The sequence below is a fragment of the Bidens hawaiensis genome, unplaced genomic scaffold, assembly GCF_021521415.1.
Source record: "Bidens hawaiensis isolate Kalapana, Puna unplaced genomic scaffold, B.hawaiensis_p1.1 tig00010732_1, whole genome shotgun sequence".
NCBI classification, from domain to species: Eukaryota; Viridiplantae; Streptophyta; class Magnoliopsida; order Asterales; family Asteraceae; genus Bidens; species Bidens hawaiensis.
Window position 1 is genome coordinate 168,066 of NW_027491822.1, and position 15,981 is coordinate 184,046.

Genomic DNA, 15,981 nt, shown 5'->3' on the forward strand with positions numbered 1-15,981 from the left:
GTGACGGTTCTACCCGCACAATCACGAAAGAGGAAGCAAAACTTCACACCTATTATCAACCACGTTCAAAGGTTAACTTATCCTAAAAAAGTAAGAAAAACCAGCACGCAGGTTAGATAAAAGTTAAAGTTTAGCCATCCTACCAAGTGCAAGTGACGGTTCTACCCGCACAATCACAAAGGAGGAAGCGAAACTTTAACCCACTATCAACCACGTCCAAAGGTTCTTATTCTGAACACTTGGAAAATTGCTAATTTAAACTAAGTATGCAAGTCATAAGTTTATAAAGCAAGGAACCCAAAGAAGGAAATAACAGTCTTATACGCAAAAAGATTAATATTTCAATGATGTATTACAACAGTGGCCGGGTAACTACCCGCCTAAAAGAAATCTATACAAAGCTAAGTCTATCCTAGCGGTGGGAAGGGATCTTCAGGATCAGGCTTCAGGGCCACCTCCGCTTGGACCAGCACCGTCTGAGCATGGCTGCCCAAGGAAAGCCTTAAGGATGTTTAGCCCATCATCAGCAGCAGCAGCCTCATTCACCTTCTCCACCACTGGATGCGGGAAGGCAGCGTACTGGTTCACAGCTTGGTCATAAGCAGCTTCAGTATTAACATTGAATAAAGGGAAGTTGGAGGGCGGAAAGCCTCTCTCAGCAAACCCTAGACCAAGCAGGAAGCCAGTCTTCTCCCCATCCTCATGAGAAGCGTTGAGTGCTGCGCTCATCGCATCGTCATAAGAGGTCTCTGAAAGGACCCGACGCGCAACCTACAAAAGAAAAGTTAGAACATTTTCTAATTACGAGCGGAAAGCGTAAAGAAAAAGATAAAGATACCTGAGGCAACGCTTCTCGAAGCAGCCATTGGAGGGTAGCTTGACTTTCTTTGTAAGCACGTTCGGCTCCGTTTTTATCAAGGTTGGCAAGTTGAACTTCCTTGGCGGCAGCCTCTTCGACGCTTTTGAGTTTCCTTTCAGTGCGGTCAAGCACCCCCCTCTGGTCAAGGATCTCCTGCAGCTTCTTGGCATCTTCCATTGCCAAGGCGTCATGAGCATGCTGAAGAGCCTTTAATTTGCATTTAAGCTGCTCATTCTCTTCGCGAAGTGGCTCAGCAACAGCCTCAGCCTTGGCAGCCCTCTCAGTTGAGTTTCGCGCAGTCTCCTTGGCCAGCCGAAGCTGTTCATTCACAGCTTGGGCAGCCTTGGAGCGGGCCTCGAGTCGCGCCTGGACTTCAACCTCGAGGGCCTTGAATGCCATCTCCTTCTCGGCCGCTGCAGCGGCCAACTGCCGGTTCTCCTCCCGAAGAGCCCGCGCTTCAGATATATCTTTGGCGCGAGCTGCTTTTAACTTGTCGTTTTCACGACAAAGCAGCTCGACGCGGGGCTGCGTTCGGGCCTGGAGAACCCGAAGCTCATTGGTTAGCCTACCCTCTTGGTAGCTAGCCATGGCTTCCCCCAACGCACCATGAGGAGCAGCGTGGCGAGCCCAGTCCACGCACTCCACAGGGGTGCGAAGGGTTGTTCCTCGGCGTATGTTCCATCTTGGAACATACACTTCATTGGAATCCGACACTGCAAAAGAAACAAAGGCAGTTAGGAAAAGATGATAAAAATATATAAGGGAAAAAGAACCCTACGTACCTGTAGGGTCAATAACAGGCCGATAGCCGCCAAACCCATCACCTGAACCTAAAGGAAATCCATCCAACAGGTCAGGCAGACGGGAAGGTGGCGTAGATCGGCGGGAAGCCCGGCGCGTACCTGATGGTCCGGCCGTCGGTGCCGGTGGCGCAGGTATAGTGGCAGCCGCCGTGGTAGCCATTGTTGGCGCCGTCTCCTCAGCAACAGTAACCGCCGGCTCCGTGAAAGATGCTGTAAAAATTGCACTCACGGCCGGCGGAGACACCTTCTCAGCTGGAACAGCCTCAGGAAGGCTGGAACCAGCGGAAGCAAGCGTAGACGCCTGGGTCGACGCCTCGGGAAGGCTGACCGAGCCTACCGTCATTGGCGGGGGAATACTTACTCCAACTCCACCCTGGAATGCGTCAACATCCACACCTGCACAAGCAAAAGTGTTAGAAAAATTTATTTGAAACAACAAATCTAGACAAGAATTATGGGGGTACTCACGGGGTTTCTTGAGCTTGAACGCACGGACGAGCGGGGGCGAACCCGACGGAGCCGGCCTCTTGACACCGGTAACCGTCGTCGTCGCTGCCTCCCCGAAGGTAACACCTGCAGCCTCCGGAGCGGTGGTCTCCTCACCACCGGGCTTCCCCGCCACCTCTGCATTATCTGACTCCGAGTCAGATAGGACTACCGGGTCGGCCGTAGAGGCCACCTTCTCCTTGCCCTTCCCGACGGCAGCCTTTTTCTTCCGCACCAGTGGAGGACCTTCTGCGGATTCCTCAGAAGAAGAAATGTCATGAACTCCAGCAGCAGGCACAGCATTGAGAGGTTCAGGGTAGAAGATAGGCTTACCTGGCCGTCGGTGGCTCAGGATCTCTTGGCCTGGCGGGTAAACCTCCACGAACCGACCCGCGGTCTGCTCTAAGATGGGCAACTCGTTCTCGTCCAGAGCACGAGTACCCATCCGCGCGGGACCATCTTCCTCCCGCGGGTTCAGGAGCGACTGAAGATCGTTCCCCTCTGAAATCAACAAGAAAGTTAGTAAAAATCGAAGTCAGCAAAATGAAACAAGACGTACCATAAGGGACAGAGTTCGAACCATATTCAAGGACGATCGGAACCTTATCCGCATTCGCCGCCTTCCACACCCGGCTCATCCCCAACATCACCATCGCCGACTCCGGAAAACGGAAAACCGGGGACTGGACCCGGGAAATCTTCGAGAACCATTCCGCCTCCTCGTAGTTGAGGGCGGGAAGGTTCGGAAGCGCCTGGCCATTCTTGAACTTCATGGCGATGGGGATGGCGCGAGCGGATATGAAGAAGAACTCTCTTCTCCATGAGCGAAGACTCCGCTCGGTGGTACAGATCTTTAAACCCTTGATACGGGTTGTAAGAGTGTACCACCCTTGGATGCACCTCCATGTATAGAAGGTCATCAGGCGATCAACGAGGGGCTCAAGGCCCAGTATCCGGCACACCCACTCAAAGTGCCGGACCTTGGCAATGGCCATGGGGTGCACCTCTGTCAGGTGCACACCGTGCCTCTCTAGGACACGGTACACAAACTTTGTCAACGGAAACCTAAGGTTCCCGTAGACAAAGAATGCAGCATAAACCCCGATCTTGCCACTAGGGGCATCGTACACAGTATGGTGGGGTTCAGGAAACTCAGGCTCGAGAGACTCGAGCATGAACTTCCTGATGATATACTGGTACAGATCGACAGGAAGAGAGCACTGGCATTCGCCAGCAGTCTTCTGGTCATCAGCATCATGAGAAGACATGGTGGAAGAAAGACGAAAAGAGATTTCAGGGTAATGCTTTACTGAACAGAAAAATTCGCCGGAAATTACTTGAGAAGAAGAGATGAAAGTGGAAAGTGTGAATTGCAAATAACCCTCTCCCCCTTTATATAGTAATCGCAATTAATGCGGTGAATTTAATGCGGAGGAGAGAGAAATCAAATGTGCAATGAAACTATGACACGTGGCAAAAAGCAAGCTGGCAACAGCTGTTGAAAGGACGTGTGCCAGTAATTTCGCGGCCACGCGCCCGAAAAATCGCTCCCACGCGCCTGAAAAAGCGACTGGAATGACCATGTTCTGTCACGTCACCATAACTTCCTGCACGTCCTGACACAGTCAGAAGAAACCGTCGCACGACGTTTCAGAGGTTTATCTTTTCACCAACTCTTCGAATTTCAAAATTCAAAATTCGAAAGTATTAAAAAGTAAGCGGGAAAATACCCCCTTACCCCTTGGCAAGCAAGTAACCGTAAGACGGATGCGGGTACAGTGTAAAGGCAAAACCCTTCACATACCTAGCACCCGCAGGGAATTGAAGCCAAATAAACCTTGGCAAACAAGTAACCGTAAGCCGGCTGCGGGTACAGTGTTAAGGCAAAACCCTTCACATACCTAGCACCTGCAGGGAATTGAAGCCAAGAACCTTGGTGAACAAGTAACCGTAAGACGGATGCGGGTACAGTGTTAAGGCAAAACCCTTCACATACCTAGCACCCGCAGGGAATTGACGCCAGGAATACCTTGAGAGTAAAGTAACCGTAAGACGAGCACAGGTACAGTGTTAAGGCAAAACCCTTCACATACCTAGCGCTCCGCTGGGAATTGAAACCAAGAAGGATCTTCTGGGCAATGCTTGCGGAAACGGAAATAGCATCCCCGCATAGCGGGAACATCGAGAACTACGTTGTTTGAAGCTCCAGGATGGAATTGGTGGTCTTAACATAATTGATCACTATGTTCAAAACTACCAAAACCTCATGGAAAATACATACAACTGGGACTCAATGCTCCTGACTTGCGAGGAGGTTACAGACCTACCCGCATCATACCCAAAGACCAAGCAGGAAACTCGGGCATTTCTGCAAGTGACAAGGACTTCCGCGGAAAAAATCCCCATGGAAAACCTTACAAAACCCTTTTCAAAACCCTTTGCTCAAGTCCAAAAGTTCACCTCACTTCATTAAACACTCATGAGAAGAACATTGGACTGGGGGGACTTGAAGAGGTAGGTCCCAGCAGAGCCCAGTTGGACCCGCAAGACTCACCTTAAACAGGGACGTCTGCGCAGAGACCAACTGGATCCGCAGGACCAACCATGCTCAGAGACGTGACGTCCTTACGCGCAGTACGCAAGCTGGTCCCGCAGGAAATGCCTCCCGATGGTGAAGGACTCCGCCTGTCCCCGCAGCCTCGGATACAAGCCATTAGGGAAGGCCACCCGCGCAGCATGGCTACACGCACAAGGCACTTAGCTCTCAATCGTTCAGTGTCACCTGAAGGAATGAGCCAAGCCGGGAGCAATCCCGCACAGAGGCGGGAGGGGGAATACTCCCGCCCAAATAAGCCAGTCCGTATACTGAAGGATCTTTTACTGTACCTGACGAGGTATGGGCAAAAGATCTGATCAGAGATGCGACAGCTCACTGACAGCAGCATGGCAGACAGCACGCCACAGCACTGTGACCAATAGCCGCCGCCTACCCACCAACTCCTGCCATACCACGTGCCTAGCCTGTAGTTGGCAGAAGAGGAAGAGTGCACGACACGCCTGCTCTGTGTCAGCCGCTACCTATCCACCACTCACAGGCAGGGCACGTGCATAGGTTACAGTTGGTAGCGTGTTGGGCCGGCTAAACCCCTTGGAAACCTACCTTCGGCTATAAATACCACAAATGGTATGATCATCTCATCTCATCATATCTTACTACATTATCATCATATTATACCTGATATCTGCTCTAGCAATCTCTTAATATACTTTTATATTTAAAGAGCAATCTAGTCTGATTCTCACGCCGGAGGGTGGTCACAAGGAGGAACCCCCCCCTTCTCAGTGACGAGCTCACGGTGTCTGTTTTGCAGGTTATCAGAAGAACCATCTTCCAAGGGTCTAACCCCTCGTGGGAAACATCTCTCCAACCCCCAGGTTACCAGTAACCTGCCCGGGGTCCGGTTAGTGTTTCTTCAACCGTATACCAGCCAAAACACTCGATGTCTTCTACAGTCGTGAAGCATAAGACACTGCTTGCTTGCTTTGTATCATAATCTCGTTATCGTTGCTGTTCTGTTTAATAAGTGTTATGTTTTTGTTTCCATTTGTTAAATGCCCATCTCCTGTTTTTTATCGTAAGAGGCAATTAGGATATTTATTTGAATCACTGAGAATTGTATTTTGCAAACAAAATGGCTTTTTGTTCATCTCTTTCTTGTTTTATTTGTTTTAAGTAACTTCTTAAAAGGCTCGGGTTCATGCTAGCTTGATACATACGTGGACTATTTTGTAATTATCTGGTTCTAGAGGGACTGCTGTGTAATGTTTTTCAACTAAATCATTTGAAAGTTGTACTTAGCCCTGTATTGAGAAGATAAGATATTAAATCTCTCCAGAATTCATTCTTCTCTCTCATTATTACATGAGGGGTCTTAAAAATGCCATTGAAACTGATTGATTCGCTCAAACTTAAGCAAGTCGACAAGTATGAGATCCAAACAGTTAGTTTTCACTTTTCACAGTTTGGCATAGCAATTTGGTCCGTGTTGAAATGTGGAACTGATTTTGTGAACGAACCGCAGGTATAAACCTTTATTACATGTACCATCTCGAGTCAATGAGGCGGGTTGGACGGACTCATTGGCCTATGATGGGTTGGTGGTCTTGTTTATCAAGTTAAGCACGTGATTTGGATTACATGGAATAAATTACTTGATGAACAAGTCGAGCTGATGACTTTTACAACAAGAAATTTACTATTAATTATTATTTAGATTTGTTTTTATCAATTAATATTTGAGTATGATTATGTTATTTGTATTCTAGTTTAGTTGGGTTCAAATCAAAATTAGTATATAGATATATACCCGAGCTTGTGGATTATATCATTAAGAATTGTAATTTTCGAGTTAATGAAAATTATAGAGATCGGGCTTCTGATCTAAATTCATTTTTTTGTGTTTATGGACTTGGTTACCAAACTTCATATTTCTTTTATTTTTTAATATGTAGTTACGAATATGTATTATAGTCACCATCCATCTTTACCGTCTTAAAACTTATAATAATACAAACTAATGATTAGGCATCCAATTTTGCTTGTTTGGTCTTTTTCTTTTTTATTTTTTGGATATCATTTGTCTTATAATATTTTAAGCACTGCAACTAATAACAGATCTTATCCTCTTGGTTTGTTTATCAAAGTCGGTTTATAACCCAAAAAAAAAAAAGGAAAAAGATATATATATATATATATATATAGGTGATTGAACTCTTTCTTCATAAATAATAACCAAAATAAAGTCAACCAAGTACGATGACGACTGAAAATACACAAGAAATCGTGGGCTAATATTCTACCTACCACTGCAAATTTGAATTATTTTAGGATTATATTACACTCTAATTTTATGATTTAAAAACCTTTGTAATTACATATGTATATATAATATAACCTGCACATGAGGTGTGTGTATTTTTGGAGAACAAATCAACATTGCATTCCTATTCCATTTATATTTTTCAAACTAAAAAGTAAATAAAAAATTTGTTTTTGTTTTGTGTGTTCTCCTCCCATTTAATTTAATAATTATAAATTACAATGAAAGATGAGAGGAGTAACTAAAAAAACCATAAAATAATTGAAGTAACATGCAACATTTTGGGTGAAGTCTAGTTATAACTTATAAAAGATTTGTGTATAAAAAGGGCAACAACTTTATATGGAAAGGATTGTAAAAGTTAAAGTTGTCCCTGGTTACTTTTTAACAAGAAGAAGCCATGCGTATCTCAACAAACCATCATTGGTTACACTGCAACACCAAAACAATATATATATATTAATAATTATTATATATCTATATCTATGACATCCTCCGTTCTCTCTGCCGGATTCCACCTTCTTAAATTAATATTATTATTTCGAAACACATGCATCGTCATCGTCACCTTCTTCAAATCTCTGTTTACACCATCTCGATTTCATTATTTTACTATTATTATTTTCCACTGCTCTGTCAATTACCAATCTCAGATTTCAATGCATGTTATTACACAATGTATGAATTCACAATCACAACCGTAGATCTGAATTCTGATTAGTTCTTTCAGATGGCTTTAGTTTCAATTTCGATCACATTAGCATTAGGGTTTGGGGGTGGTTACTTCAATGGGCTGCAGACCTTCAAAAGCTGCTGATGATCTGCCATTAGTCATTCGTTGCAGACAACGAAAGAGGCTGATCAAGTCTGCTGCGGATTACCGGTACGATTTATCCTCTTCGCATCTGGCTTACTTTCATTCTCTTCAAGATATAGGCTATGCACTCTCTAGATTTGTTGATGAGCAGCTTCTTATCCCTTCACCACCTCCATCCTCTTCCCCTCTACTCACATTGCCTTCAGATCCGGGTAAAACTAAGAATATCGCCTCTGTTTCTTCCGGTTCGGTTTCGCATATTCATACTATTGATCATGAATCTGACTCTGAATCTGATTTGAGCTCATCTTTACACCATATTCATGCACATGATCATGATAATAATAATAATAATAATAATAATAATAATAATAATGGTTATGGTTATGGTAATCCGCAATCGTTTTCGAATGAACCTAGAGGACTGCATGAGTTTGAAGGTTTAAACCAGTCTAATTGGGGTGAGCCTTATGTTGTGAATCCATCTGGATTCCAGTTTCAGCCTCCTTGGGGATCGAATCAGGGTTGGGGCGAGGTTGACCCGTATGTCGTAAACCCGTCTGCATCGCAGTTTCAACCTCCTTGGGGGGTGTATCAAGAGGGTTTTGATTCTTACAATGGTTATGGTGGGAACGAGTATTTGAATACGAATCAGTATGCTTTTTATATGAAAAAGTCTGCACCGGTTAGTCATACCATGATTCAACCAGAGGAAGCAAGGGCCTTTCAGGAAACGAGTGAATGGGTTGACCCGATGCATTATGATCCATATGGGTATGGGTTTTCGTATGGTGGTGTGAGTGCAACACCACCACCTCCTCAAGAGCTAAAGAAACCTAAAAGTCCGCCTCCGCCTCCGCCTCCTGCAGCCACAGCATCTGATTACTTTAGCTTTTTTGATACTTATGATGATGAGTACCACAGGTATGGATATGGGTATGGGTATGGATACGGGTATGAATCAATGGGTAGTAGTCCGGATTCTAATGAAGTGAGGGAGAGGGAGGGGATTCCTGATTTGGAAGAAGAAACAGAAACCGAGTCTCACGTTGAAGAGGTTATAAAATTGAAGACATTTAGTACAAAGAGAGATCTTGATGAAGGGAAAGAAGAATCTGATTTCAGTTCTTGGACGGAACCTTCTAGTAGTACCGAGGATAGTTCTAGAAGAAAACCGCCACCTAAAAGTGAAGGCACTGCAAATTCAGTGCCATTTGAAGATAAAGGAACACATTCGGTTCACAACACTGAAGTAGATAAACATAGCTCTGAGACAATCGTCTCACAAAGCACGGAGGAAGGTTACCAGGGTAAAAAAGGGGTCCATTTGGATTTGGATGAGTCTACACAAGAGTTAGAATCCTCAATTTTTAGTAGTTTGACAACACTATCTCCTCACGGTTCACGGGATCTGCATGAAGTAGTTAATGAGATTAAAGATGAATTTGAAGTTGCATTTAGCTATGGTAAAGAAGTGGCATTGATGCTTGAAGCAGGAAAGTTGCCTTATCAATCAAAGTTTGCACTTCTTAAGGGTAAAGAAAATTTACTGAAAAGTTTCTTTAAACCTCTAAGCTTTTATCACAGACTGTTTATACATGTCATCTTGCAGTGATCTTATCCAAGATTCTTTATCCATTAGCACCTTCATTGGCATCTTCAGATCATCAAGTACAATCTGTAAAACTGTCTTCTCGAGTTACAAAATTGTCAGGATCCTATAATCTGGATGCAGTTGAGGATATTCGGCCTATTAATCTTTCTTCTACTTTGGAGAAGCTGTATGTATGGGAGAAGAAGTTATATAAAGAAGTAAAGGTAATGCTAGTTCTACACAAAAACTTATGATGTGTGTTTAAGAATGACTGTGATTGTGTGTTTAGCTGTTTAGTTTTGGTTTGATTCTAGTAATGTGAAGTTGATACATCAGGTGATTGGTCTGGTTTTAGGGTGAAGAGAGGCTAAGGGTGATTTATGAGAAAATGTGCAAAAGACTGAATGAATTGGATGCAAAAGGAGCAGAAGCTAGTAAGATTGATGCATTGCAGGCTTCTATAAGAAGATTAAAGACTAAACTTAATGTATCTATCAAAGCAATTGATGCCATATCATGTGAGATCCATAAAGTGAGAGACAAAGAACTGCAGCCACAAGTCAGTGAGTTAATTTACGGGTATGAATTTATTTTTGTACTAATGCAAATAGTTTATGCTATTACTATCACATAACAATTAACAACCGTAAGGGTGGATATTATTGTGTTCTCTACAGGCTAATAAGAATGTGGCAAGCGATTGTAAAATGTCACCGAAAGCAATTTGAAGCGATCATGGAGAGCAGAAGTCGGACTTTAAGGGCAAGCACGAGTCTTGAAAGAGATTCAAACCTGAGAACCACTCTCGAGCTTGAAGCGGGACTTGTAACTTGGGCCCAACATTTTAATAGCTGGATTAATGCTCAGAAATCATATGTTGATTCCTTAAACGGGTGGCTAAAACAATGCATTGATCATAAACCAGAAGTAACCATTGATGGTGAGATTCCTTATTCCCCGGGTCGTTTAGGAGCTCCACCGATTTTCATAATATGCAACGATTGGCACCGGGAGATTAAAGACGTGTCTCAAGAACGAGTCTCGAGAGCAATGTTTAATTTTGCTTTGAATTTGAGGCAACTGCTGGAGAGACAAGATGATATGCAAAGACTAATGTTAAAAAAGGAGTATATTGCAAAGGATTTTGCGAGAAGACAAAATCATGGGCTGGGTAAAACAAACGGGTCGATGGTTCCTTCGGAAGACCGGGTGAGTCTTGATTTTAAAGAAGCTATGAAGTTAGTTGGGAAAGGTGGTTCAACTAGTTTACAAGGTGGCGTAATTCCTATTTTTAAGGCTTTAGAGAGTTTTACTTGTGATGCTTTAAAAGCTCATGAGCAGGTAAGATTGGTTTAATCGGGTCGATTCTGGTGCCCGATGGTGTGTATTTTCCAGGGGTAAGTTAGGAAATTCGTTAAGCCGATCGTAACATTTAGTAGGAAGAGTATTACTAGTTGATCAGACGGTTTTGGTCTGATGGATGGTGCCGGTGAATTCGGCTATTGGTTTTAAGAGATTAGTGATGATATTGTAGAGTTGATCCAACATGTGTAGGTGTTGTTAGCTAGTCATTGGTATTTTGTACAGACAACTTGACCATTTTTTTTAAATATTGTTGGGCCTTTGTTTTTTAGTTTTGGTTAAAACCAAATTTGTTTGTATGACAGCCACATTAAATGGTTAAAACCAGTAATATGCTAGTATGTTACATATAGTTATTTGAAATGACATTAAATTGTGTCAAATTACATACAACAGAAAAAGAAACAACACTATGTTACATGGGTTGTAAACATGTTAAATCACATGTTACATGTCATGGTTCTTGCGTGCATGTTTTGATCTCTTGTGACTCAGCCTCTTCTTTGCAAAGCTTGACGTCCTAATAACCCGCACATCATCATGCTTAATATGTTTTCTCTTCATGGAATGAACCGAATCATCAACACCTACATGCACCCGGTGTGTCCTAGGCCGTAACGACCTTCTTTTGTGGTCTCCTGACCTCGATCTCCGTCTCTTCCTGTAACGTTCCCTATGATAAGAAACGCTCGCCTCCGAATCTGTATCTTCCTCGCATATTTTACTATTCATGTTTGCCAGTTCAATGTCCCTCTTTCGTTGTTTGCGCCTCTCGTGGATGGCATTCAGCTTTGTGTTGATGCCATTCACTACGCCGAAGATACAACGACATCCATTTTCCCAACATGAGAAAACCGTCCTTATAAAAGCCCGAGCATCTTGAAACTTGATATAAAAACAAGGTGAAGTATCTTCAATTTGTATAGCAAAAAAACCACTAGCAGAACTGCATTAATGTATGATGTTGGACAGTTAAGTAACAAAAGATCCATAAATAAATAATCTTGGGTAATTTTGGGGGCAAAGTTACCAATGACGAGCAATAATGTAACAGCAACAAATTTGAGTACATGTGTGACGCAGAAATGTTCAATGTAGCATAAAATATCCCATGTTGGACCGCACACTTTGCTGATCAATGAGCAGAAATATATATTAATGATTGATCATTTCAACCAAATGTAAAATAACACTCACTCGCAATCCTTGCCGGTGATAAAATTGAAAGGAACACCAACGAAATGTAATATCGATTGAAGTGGATTGCCCATCGTCTAACTATTTATTAATTAACTTCCAAAAGTCACTAGAAAAAACAAACAGAATTAGTACGTGAATTTCTAGGGCTTCATGATCCCCTAACAAATCATCATATGCTATCTATCCAAATCTAATGCAAGCGAAAGTGAATGAACCGTAGGCGGTTATTATTAGAACGCAAATAATAATCATAACCAATGTTTTAAAAACCGGTATTTTATGTGCACCGGATTTGGCTCAAAAATGATACAACCGGTTAAACTGGGTTGTACCGGAAGGTTCAACCGGCTATATAGTTTACCCTATAATTTTATATAATGCAACTTTAACTAAAAATATAACCCAAAAATATGCAAATCCATTATGATTTATGTCAAAGTTCTGTCAAATCCATTATGCTTTCACACAACTTGTACACTAAAATTCATATAATATTCTCATGTAAGTATTGAGTATGAGCACTGTCAATAAAATAAGCATCTCTTTCAGTTTTTCATATCATTAAACAGGGAGTTAGATTAGAATTTAACCTTGGATTTGCTATCAATCGATTGTAATGGGAATCGACGTTTACTCTTCTCAGACTATAATCGCTATGACCTATGAGTTATCAGTTATTGGTAGGTTATAAGTTAAAAAAATGGGCCGCAAGCCCACAACAGATAGCAGTTAAAGAGTTAAAAAAATATTGGGCTAAAAACCGGCGGTTCAAAAATCTAACAAACCGTCCAATAAAACCGGGCTTAAAATGCCGGGTCTCTATACAAAATCCGGTTTTTAAAACACGGATCAAAACCATAATTGGTTATTTTCCATATATATTTTACCTCTTAAGCGTTAGTATATATTACTGGACGTGTAAAACTCTATCTGGCCCATACATTTGGGCTTGTAAAACCTGATGGATCAAGACAATATGGGGTAATTAATTATGCTCGATTGTTTATATTTTATAAATATTATTATATCATATTATTACAATATGACGTGGGGAAGGCATCCGGATCTGACATTGGTAAAAACATAATTTATCTTTGAATAAAAATAACAGGTTATTTTCTGAATAGAAAAACATAATTAAGTTAGGAACGAACCACGATAATGACTAAATATAAGTAAAATTATTCGGATAGAAGTTATAAGACATGGAGGACAGTGAACATGGTTATTAGTAATTAGTAACAACTTAGTCCAAGTCACAAATGGTTGTTAGTAGAAGAAACTGTACTTTTGATGATTAGAGCAACGTAAAATTACCAAGAAACAAATAATAGGACAAAATAAAATAATATGTTTACATCAATTATATGTACTACTTCACATGCATGCAATTAATACTCATTTATAACTAGGCAAAGACTTGCCTTACGTTTTAATATACATCACTCACAAAAGAAAAACTGGCTACTTTAATGTGTTCTTATAATAATAAGATTAAGAAGCATCAACTATTATTCACTTTCATACTAATACCCCCTTCCATTTCAAACGTACAAGCGCAACTCACCAATCACACACAACGAAAACCATCATTCTAATCACAACCAAAACACCAAAAAAAATATAAGCCAGAAGTAGTATCAAATGTATAAATTTACACACTATAGTCAACATTCAGGAAGCGAATGCGCCGAGGCAAACGGAGAAAAGCTAGCAGCAGAATCACTATGACGCAAAGGGTGCGCCTGCTGACTTGACGACCAAATATAACTCGACGATGCATTTCCCGGACTGGGATAATATGCTGACAGGTGTCGTGAATTCAAAGGTGATAGAGAAGGGTATCCCAACGAGTTTGATGAGATCAAATAAGAGGCCCGGGATCTATGTGAAGAAGATGCCATGTTTCTAATGTCTAATGAGCTTCTTGATGGAGTAATATAAGGCGATTGGTGGTGGCTGTAAGGAGTGCTTGAAACAGAATGAATGTTAGTAGGTGTACGTGATGTTTCGCCTATTTGCATTGCTCGTGATGATGATGCGTATGATGATGAATATGCAGAAGATAGTGCAGCTGATGAAGCTATAGAAACTGGGCTGGATGAAAGCAATGGTGTCCGTTCTGAGGCAGGTGGCTCACCCGTGGTGGTCCTAGCATCCCGCTTGCAAACCGGGCAAAATGTTCTCCAGGAAGTCAACCACGCGTCCACACATATCGAGTGAAATTCTGTTAAAATACAACATAAGTGAAGATGAGTAGCAAAAACACACTAATAACATGTGTATACACTAATTCTTTTTGAGGTTTAGGTGTGTTTTAGGTTTTGGTTTCTAGGCAGTCCGCAACCTAACTTTTCCATAAATCCCTGCTTTTGCAGGAAATTTGGTTTAGTTTTCGAAATATTACATTTTCTATACCACCTAAAAATAAAATTGAAACTCGCATACACACCTACAAATCAAAGTTTTCCTGACAAAAAAAAACATGAAAACGTTACTTACTGTGTCCACATGGCAGAATCCTAAGTTTATCACCAACATTGTAATCTTCAAGGCAAATAGCACAAGTAGCTGAAGTGCAATTATCTTCTAAAACCGCTGTAAATATTAAACTGGGCATTGCTTTAACTAACCGACTACTCATTCCATGAAACTCCCGAACACGAGTAGCTTGAGGGCGGCCCCGCCTTATCCGATGCCTACGTACAAAGAAACAAGTTGCCAGGACGGCAGACATTGCCAGCAAGGATATAAACGATATGGCCATGATTGACCATGCTGAGTTCACATAGGTTGGAATGATCCATAATTCCATTGCGGGTATACCCACATACTTGCTCAGTTTTAAGCCTGCTGATTTTTTAATAAATACAGCGTGTATCTTTATGCCCGTTGATACCCCTGCCACTGCAAATATAAATATATTGTAAACACATAATATGTGGTAAACTGATAGTATAACGTATTAATGTAAAAGCAAGAACAAAGGATCATACTTGCAACAAGATCAGTATCATCATAGTTGTAGATGATTGCTGCCTTGAATCCTGCAGATTGTGCTCTTCTAATTTTTTCCTCAAAGCTGCATATGCCTCTAACTATTAGCACAAAGGGTTGATTTACGCTTTCTTCGATTGACTTATTGGTCAGCGGGGCACATGCATCCAATGGCTCTGCAAGAAACAGTGTTCCACCTTCCCCAGATCCTTTCACAGGTGGAGCTGCAAGAAACTTAGATCAAGAGCAGTAGTGCGGTTCGTTTGTAAAGCGAGCGGCTCAGTTCATACAAAGTTTTCAAATTGAAATGGGTAAAACTCCAAAATATCATTAATTCAAGACTTCCAAGTCAAAGTCAGCAAGTTAACAAAAAAAGGTGAAACAAAGTAGAAATTAAAACCCCAAATCTTGCTCGGAGAATGAGCCTAATTAGAAGCATAGAATAAAATTATTAAGGATTGAATTGGATCCTAAATAAAAATTCAAAATTGTTGATCAATTAGCCTAAATAAATAAGACAGACCGACTGACCGAAGTTAGCCTGGATGTCTTGGAAGGATAAAGTGAGGTTATTCCCCATCAAAACGACAGCAGCGAAGGACCTAGAAGCAGTCAAACAGAAGAAGAAGAAAATAGAGCGATTGAACATCGTAACTGTAGGTTTAAAGTGGTGGGATGGACACATCAGATTCCATCATCACTGTCACTAGGGGTTTGGTTTTGAGTTTCCGACGATATTATGGAGTCTAGAATCAACAAGACTGATTATCCGGTTGGTTAAAGGAAAATAATATAATAACAATAACAATAATGATAATAATAATAATAGTATTCTTGTGGGACCGCTTGCTTAGTAGGTTTATGTTTGGAATATGCAGACAGCTATAGTTCATGGTTTATCGATTGCTTACTCTTTTATGTTTCTACATTTTAATAAATAATGAAACTTGTACGATTTCATTTGTTATTAATTTATAATGACT

The 15,981-nt window shown here is 41.5% G+C and overlaps 2 protein-coding genes across 2 annotated transcripts; one reads left to right on the forward strand and one right to left on the reverse strand.

The window, feature by feature from the left end:
- The first annotated feature begins 7,816 nt into the window (after positions 1–7,816).
- Positions 7,817–10,905, forward strand: LOC143536035 (uncharacterized). The gene is made up of 4 exons (XM_077030121.1): positions 7,817–9,380; positions 9,458–9,663; positions 9,795–10,018; positions 10,117–10,905. The coding sequence occupies exons 1-4, from the start codon at positions 7,817–7,819 to the stop codon at positions 10,793–10,795; spliced, it is 2,673 nt and encodes an 890-aa protein (XP_076886236.1). The 3' UTR covers positions 10,796–10,905.
- Positions 10,906–13,548: 2,643 nt separating this feature from the next.
- Positions 13,549–15,642, reverse strand: LOC143536036 (receptor homology region, transmembrane domain- and RING domain-containing protein 2-like). Its single transcript, XM_077030122.1, has 4 exons — positions 15,530–15,642; positions 14,998–15,222; positions 14,504–14,908; positions 13,549–14,228 (listed from the first exon to the last, which is right to left on the reverse strand). The coding sequence occupies exons 1-4, from the start codon at positions 15,576–15,578 to the stop codon at positions 13,669–13,671; spliced, it is 1,239 nt and encodes a 412-aa protein (XP_076886237.1). The 5' UTR covers positions 15,579–15,642; the 3' UTR covers positions 13,549–13,668.
- Between the last annotated feature and the right edge of the window lie 339 nt (positions 15,643–15,981).